This window comes from Gadus morhua, chromosome 1, assembly GCF_902167405.1.
Source record: "Gadus morhua chromosome 1, gadMor3.0, whole genome shotgun sequence".
NCBI classification, from domain to species: Eukaryota; Metazoa; Chordata; class Actinopteri; order Gadiformes; family Gadidae; genus Gadus; species Gadus morhua.
Window position 1 is genome coordinate 16722300 of NC_044048.1, and position 7759 is coordinate 16730058.

At 48.7% G+C, this 7759-nt stretch overlaps 1 protein-coding gene across 1 annotated transcript in view; it reads left to right on the plus strand.

Moving 5' to 3' along the window:
* plxnd1 (plexin D1) overlaps positions 1-7759 on the plus strand; it is a gene marked incomplete in the record, with an annotated part of 60583 nt that overhangs the window by 49036 nt on the left and 3788 nt on the right. Inside the window, 2 exon segments of the mRNA XM_030353398.1 lie at positions 2070-2184; positions 3149-3256. Coding sequence (XP_030209258.1) covers positions 2070-2184; positions 3149-3256 — 223 coding nt within the window.

A 7759-nucleotide genomic window follows, 5' to 3' on the forward strand; every position in this document is an offset into this window, starting at 1 on the left:
TCTTTCTCTCTCTCTCTCGTTGTTTCTGCCTCTCTCTCCCCTCTCTTTCCGCTCTGTTAGTGGTCCTCCATCCCTAGGTTGCCCATTCTGGCCGGCTTTAAAAGAGCTTCGTTTGGCGGGTGCAGCAGCAGCCATCTATATTTAAACGCGGAGCGTGCGGCAAGGTGGAGTGGCTGTTTAAAATAGCCCACTGTCACAACGCATCCTTGACCCACGGTTCGGACTCCAGCAGGTATAGCGGCTAGGGACAATCCCTCACTTTGTCACCGAGGCAGGGAGGGACCGGGGAAAGGTTTAGCTCCCAGATCACACATTCTCTCTAAGTCTTTAGGGCTTTCCCTCCCTGACCTCTCTCTATCTCACTCTTATTATTTCTATGCCTCTCTCTACCTCATCCTCTCTCCTTATCTATTCCTCCGTCTTTCTCTTTCTCTCTCTGTTTCCCTCTCTTTATCCCTCGCTCCCATCGGTCACACTGTCTTCATCCCTCTCTCTCTGATCCTCTTTTGTATTTCTCTTCAGCCCTCAGCCTATCCCTCTTTCTCTCTCTATCTATCCCTCTCTCTATCTCCCTATCTCTCCCACTTTATAGCTCTCACTCGCTCCCTTTTTAGCTCTCCAAGTCCACTCAAGTCTATAAACCCCCCTCTCCTCCTCTCCTCTTCTCACCACCCACCACGCACCCAGTCTCTCTGTAATTAGCAGCCAGACGTACATTCGAGCCAGAGGTCAGATGCTGTGTCACAGCGCTTATAGGTGTGCGTGCCTTCAGCTCCCCCTGTGTGCACCTGCGTCATTTCCAATGGGAGCCGCTCAGATGGAGAGCGTGCCCGCGTCCTCCACCAGCGGCCATGCTGTACCAAAGCTGCATACACGCTGTGAAAACAAATATCTTTAAAAGCTTTTCTGAAATAGCTTTATTTTTTTTGTTCTAGCCTGGCTTTGGGTGGCGGCTGATCTATTTTTGGATTGCGATTATTTAAATATTTCTCTCTCCACTGCCTCTGAAGTTGCGTCGAGCAGCAGCGGTGGTGGAGGGGGTGGTGGAGGAGGAAGTGATGATGGAGGTGGAGGAGGATGAGGAAGGGGGGAGGGCCGACAGTGTGCTCAGACCCCAAGCGAAACAGGAACAATGGTATTTTCCCCTCCATTACACCAGAGCAGGCGGCTGCAATCTCTAGGAGTGGGCCTGCTTTTGCCTCCCTGGACAAATAAACGCCTGAACCAGAGAGATATATATTTATCTCTCTCTCGCTCTGTCTGTCTCTCTCTCTCGCTCGCTCTTCCTCAGCATGAGAGAGAGAGAGAGACAGAGGAAGGATGCAGTGAGCATCCTCTTAAAGTAAGCCCAGTGTTTGAGGGATTTGGAGTGCGGATTGGGGACGTACTCTATCAGTATTTGGTCATGAAGTCTGTTAGTACTAAGTTTAGGGAAGGCCCCACACAGCTTGCTGACTAATCAGAGGAGCAGAAACGGAAGTCAGATTTTCTGGCAACTCTTCAGTTTCCATACAGCAACGAAACCACTTGTGAGGACACACACATTTGTATAGTGATGTCCTGTGCATATTTGTGTGTGTGTATGTGTGTATGTGTGTGTGTGTGTGTGTGTGTGTGTGTGTGTGTGTGTGTGTGTGTGTGTGTGTGTGTGTGTGTGTGTGTGTGTGTGTGTGTGTGTGTGTGTGTGTGTGTGTGTGTGTATGTGTGTGTGCCTGTGGCTCTGGCTCTGGCTCTGTGTGTGCCATTGTCAGTTTGCGTGCATTTCTAAACTGTCGCATCAGGAACTTTATGTTTGCATAAAATTTGCCCCCACTCACCTATCTTCTTCCTCCCATCTGTCTCTCTCATCTGTTTCTCTCCCTCCATCTTTCTCTTTGTCTTGCTCTCTATTCCCTCTCTCTACCTCCATCTTGCTCCCTCTCCTCCTGTCTCTCCATCTTTCTCTCCCTCCATCTCTGCTCCTCTTAACCTCCATTTCTCTCCCTTCCTCCCTCCATCTCTCTCCGTCTCTCTCTCTCTCTCTCTCTGTCTCTCTCTCTCTCTCCCTCTCTCCCTTCATGTATGTGTAGGTGCAAGTGGGGAATTTCCGCCACACCATCGCCAAGGTGCAGCTGGGAGGTAGTGAGCTGGCCATTGTCATATCTATCGTGGTGAGCTGTGTGCTGCTGCTGCCGTGCACCGTGGGTAGGTAACACACGCTCACACACACTGGCACACTCTCACACATGCTCGCACACTCTTGCATGCCCGCACACACTCGCACACTCCCTCTCCCAATCAGGGAGAGAGAGGATGATCGATGTCTGGCTGCCGTAGCAACCAATGCTCCAGATGTGGTCCAGATTGAAAAAAAGAAATAATAATATGGGGAGGTCACCGTGTGCCCGGTCATCCTCAACCCTGTATAATGGACACAGCACACATAGTGCTCTGTTCACCCCTTCCCCTCTCTCTCTCACTCTTTCTCTCTGTGGCTCTCTCTCGGTATCGCTATCTCTCTCATTGTCGTTTACTCTCTCTCTCTCTTTCTTTCTTTCTCTCTCTTTCTTTCTTTCTGTCTCTCTCTCTCTTTCTTTCTCTCTGTCTCTGTCTCTGTCTCTGTCTCTCTCTCTCTCTCTCTCTCTCTCTCTCTCTCTCTCTCTCTCTCTCTCTCTCTCTCTCTCTCTCTCTCTCTGTCTCTCTCTCTCTCTCTCTCTCTCTCTCTCTCTCTCTCTCTCTCTCTCTCTCTCTCTCTCTCATAAATAAATATATATATTTTTTTTTTTTCTGTATGTGCATGTGTTTGTCTGCGTCGGTGTGTTTTCAGGTGACCTTAGGTTGCAGTGTATCTATTTTAGTGTGTGCTTTGCTTTTAGGGGCTGTGCCCGTATGCTTTTGAAACTCTGCACGCCGTTATGTGCTGGAGCCTGTCAAGCTCCCATAACAGACATGTATTTGCTGAAAGTCCATATGTTGGAGCCATTTATAGACATTCAAAGAATCTAATTGGTTGTAACGTGCTTATACTTATAGACAATGATAAGCTCACTCAAATGTGTGAATCGCACTTATGTAAAATGTTCTCTTTATTCTTTCTCTATGAGTGAACTCGTTGTTTGGTATAAAGACCTTTGTCTCATTATGCTGTGTTGTTCCTCACTGGCTGCAGCGCTCGTCGTTTACTGCACTAAGAGCCGCCGAGCCGAGCGCTACTGGCAGAAAACCCTGCTGCAAATGGAGGAGATGGAGTCACAGATCAGAGACGAGATCCGGAAAGGTGTGAACGCACACACACACACACACACACACACACACACACACACACACACACACACACACACACACACACACACACACACACACACACACACACACACACACACACACACACACACACACACACACTCTGGTCTCATATCACTTTTCTTGGACTTTGTCTTCCCTTTTCTATCCCCGTTTCCCTCTTCATATTTACATTTTGATCAATCTCATCTTTGCAGCAAAATCAAGCACACATAGACAAACACACACATACACACAGGGACACACACACAAGTGAACACGCAGAAACACACACACACACACACACACACACACACACACACACACACACACACACACACACGCACTCAAACAAATAAAGACAATAGCAGCATTCAGCCTGTGTGATTTTCTCTGTGGATATTGACACATTAACCAGATTAAGTAATAAAGTAGTGATTGACCACATGTTTGTGCGACCGTGATCACTGTGTTTGTTGGTCAGTGTGTTGGTGTGACAGAATGTAGCCTCTAGTCTGTAGCTGGAGACAGCTGACCGACCCAGCCCGGCAGAATGACTCATAAAGCAGTCCTGACAACAGATCAGTCACTTGCACGCACACACACACATGTACGCGCACACAAACACACACACACACACACACACACACACACACACACACACACACACACACACACACACACACACACACACATTCACACACTCACTGGTCACATGACCTCTGATGCATCCACCCTAGTGAAATGAGACCTGTGTGTGCGTGTGTCTGTGTGTGTGTTTGTTTGTGTGTGTTATCTTGTTGTCCTTTTGTCTTTGTGTCTCTGTGTGTTAGTGTCCTTGTGGGTCTGTGGTTGTCTGTGAATGTCTTTGTGAGTTAGTGTCCTCATGTGTGTATGTGATTATGTTGGTGTGTGTGAATGTGTTAGTTGGTTAGTGTGTGTGCATGGGTTTTTATATTTTGCTCATACATTTTTGTCTATGTGTATGCCAGAGCCTATGTGCGTGCATTTGTGTGCGTGTACCTGCGTCCGTGTGCCTGTGGTTCTGTGTGTGTGTGTGTGTGTGTGTGTGTGTGTGTGTGTGTGTGTGTGTGTGTGTGTGTGTGTGTGTGTGTGTGTTTTTGTGTCTGTCTAGGACATTAGAGTAGAAGCGCTGCGAAGGCCACAGGGTGTCAGATGCGGCAGATTTATGGGGACGCGTTGGACAGGGAGAGACGCACAGAAAGGGAGGGAGAGAAATGGAGGGAGGAAGCGATAGGGACGAGAGTCAGGGCTGGGGGGGTACATGGAGTAGGAGCAGACACGGGGAGTGTGGGAGATAAGGGGAGAGGTTGGAAGGGTTATTTAGGAAGAGGCAACGCCGAGGGATTTGTGGCTGAGGTCAGGGTAGGGGTGTCAGAACTGATGCAAGAAGGATCGATCTGAGAGAAGAAGGATGGGTTTGAAGTGTGAGAGAGAGATAGAGATAAAGAGAAACAGAGAGATAGAGCGAGAGGGAGAGAGAGAGTGAGAGAGAGGGAGAGGGAAAAAGAGAGACAGACAGACGAGAAAGAAACAAATAGACAGAGAGAAAGAGAAAAGAGAAAGAGAGAGAGAGAGGGAGAGAGAGAAAGTGAGAGAAAGAGAGAGAGAGAGAGAGAGAGAGAGAGAGAGAGAGAGAGAGAGAGAGAGAGAGAGAGAGAGAGAGAGAGTGAGAGAAAGAGAGAGAGAGGGAGAGAGAGCAAAACATATGGAGAGAGGGAGAAAGAGAGAGCGAGAGAGAGACAGATAGAGGAGAGAGAGAGGAAGAGAAACAGAGAGAGACAGAGAGAGAGAGACTCAGAGATAGACAGAGAGAGAGAGAGAGAGAGAGAGAGAGAGAGAGAGAGAGAGAGAGAGAGAGCGCGGTAATGGACGAACTCCAGTTTAAACAGAGAGGATGGTGTTTGTTCGTGTCCCAAGATGTGACGTGGCAAGAGAGTGAAGTTGTGTGACTTAGTACTGCAGCTGCTTACGGCTCAGTAGTTTCCAGATGAAATGTGAAGTATTTAAGGAGGTTGGTGTGTGTGTGTGTGGGGAGGGGGTCGTTACTAAGAGGATGATAACTTGGGAGGCGTTGGGGAATATGTTTCAGCCCTAAATCCTCTGACTCCACTATTGCACACGCAGACAGCTTCAAAACCCAAACACGACCCGCTCCTCCACCGCCGCCGCCGCCGCCGCCACCCTCTGCACCACCACCACCACGGCCCTCCAAACACTTCCTCCACAAATAGAACCCGCGCAGCCCTCATGAGATGAGCATATTAGCCGCTCCTAGAAATGAAACTGAACGTGCTACAAGAGAGCTAGCGCCGCATCTGTGTGTGTGAGTGAGTGTGTGTGTATGCATATGTGATTAGACACACGCTGGCATATGCTGACACCGCTAGCGACCATGTTAGCCCCAGCCTGCGCCTTGCGGCTCGGATGCGCGTCGCAGATGGAATTGGGCTGCTCCGATTCCCTTTCTTTCCATTTTTTTTTCTATTGTTTGCGTAAAATATTTGCCAACGTGCGGCGCAGTACCAGCCTCAGCACTCTGCCAGGGAATTAGAACGGGAGAGGAACAGACACTGACAGATGGAAAGCAAAGGGGGAGGGGATTTAGAAAAATTGAAAATGTTGGTTCTGCTTCTGATCGCCGTTGTCTTCCGTCCCATCGCATGGCACGTTAACATTTCACAACTTGATCCTGCAAAATGTGACATTGTGCCGAATTATAATATATTATTACAAATTATAATAATTTGCCATATAACACACTGATTCATTTTAAAGAGCTTCACGCTGAGAATGTGAAATGACTAGAGGGTCACAACTGTCACGTGAAATGTCACAACCTTTGTTAAGAATCACTTGCTGATGTTTTTTTCCCCCTCCCTCTGTGTGTGTGTGTGTGTGTGTGTGTGTGTGTGTGTGTGTGTGTGTGTGTGTGTGTGTGTGTGTGTGTGTGTGTGTGTGTGTGTGTGTGTGTGTGTGTGTGTGTGTGTGTGTGTGTGTCTACACCGCATGCCTCCTGTGGCCCCCAGGCTTTGCAGAGCTGCAGACAGACATGACGGACCTGACCAAAGAGCTGAACCGCAGCCAGGGCATCCCCTTCCTGGAGTACAAACAGTTTGTCACGCGCACCTTCTTCCCCAAGGTGACTCCGCCGTTCTCCCGCCGTCCATCCCACCCGCCGCCAAAGCTCCACAAATACACCACATGAAGTCATTCACCTTTGATTCGCTGCTTCTCTATTATCTATATAGATATCTGCGTACATGTGGGGTTTCAGGGTAGCACCATATAGCCGTGCCGTATCGCCCTATCGTCTCCCTGGCATACGTTCCCCTGGGAGACGATGTGCTTTGAACCCGCTGTAGATGTGAGCGGAGCTGTAGTTAGTTTGGCTCGAGGTGCGATGAGGGTTTCCTCTGTACGTAAGCACTTTTTTCCCCGTGTTGTGTGATGATGAACCCCCCCTTAAGGGTTCGGGACTCTGTGGGATTGCTTTGGTGGGTGCTTGTGTTGTTTCTTTACTGAAACAAGACGGATACATCCAGCGGCCTTGACTCTCCTGAGCTGGGCTCCAGCAGTCCTACTGTGTTACAGCAGAACCTCTGGGGGGAGAACAGGCACACAGCCTGGGTCAGAAATCAGAGACTGAAAGGGGGGGAGTTACGCTTGTTTCCGTTTATTTCATAGATATTATATCAAATAGATATTATACAGAATAAATTGATGCAAACACTAGGAAAGGTTTTTGACACTTTTTTGAGCTTACCAGTACCGGCCAAGTATGTGTTCGCTCTTAATAGCCAATTACACGCTTACAGATCCACGCCTCAAACAACACGATTCGTGACAAAACTAATGAAAGAAAGTTCAAGAAAGAAGGTGAAACGCCCTGTTCGCCCAGACTAGGGCTCTTCTGCCAGCTCTTCCATGCAGATCGGAGACTAATATCTCGCAAACCAGACATTACATTTATTTGTGAAACTATTAGTCGACTAACCACACACATGGGGGTTAAAAGCATCTTCTTTGCCAGTAAACGCAGTCCGCAACTTACTTTATAACATTCTCTCTCACCCAATCTCTCTCTCACCCTCTATCACCCAAACTCTCTCTCTCTCTCTCTCTCTCTCTCTCTCTCTCTCTCTCTCTCTCTCTCTCTCTCTCTCTCTCTCTCTCTCTCTCTCGCTCTCGCTCTCGCTCTCTCTCTCTCTCTCTTTCAGCCAATCTGTCTCTGTCTCTGTCTCTCTGTCTCTGCATTGCGTGGGATTTGTTCTAGTGGACACAGGGCTGTGGAGGTTTTGTGGTCATGAGGAACGTGAGGGGGGGGGGGGGGGGGGGGGGGGGGGGCGTGTTGAATGGCGACCCAAGGGCAGTATAAATACGTGTGTCGTTACCTCAGCCCTGTCCTTCCAAAACCTGTCCACTAAAACCGCCCACACACATATCAACACTCGTATAAGCACAAACCCAGACACAA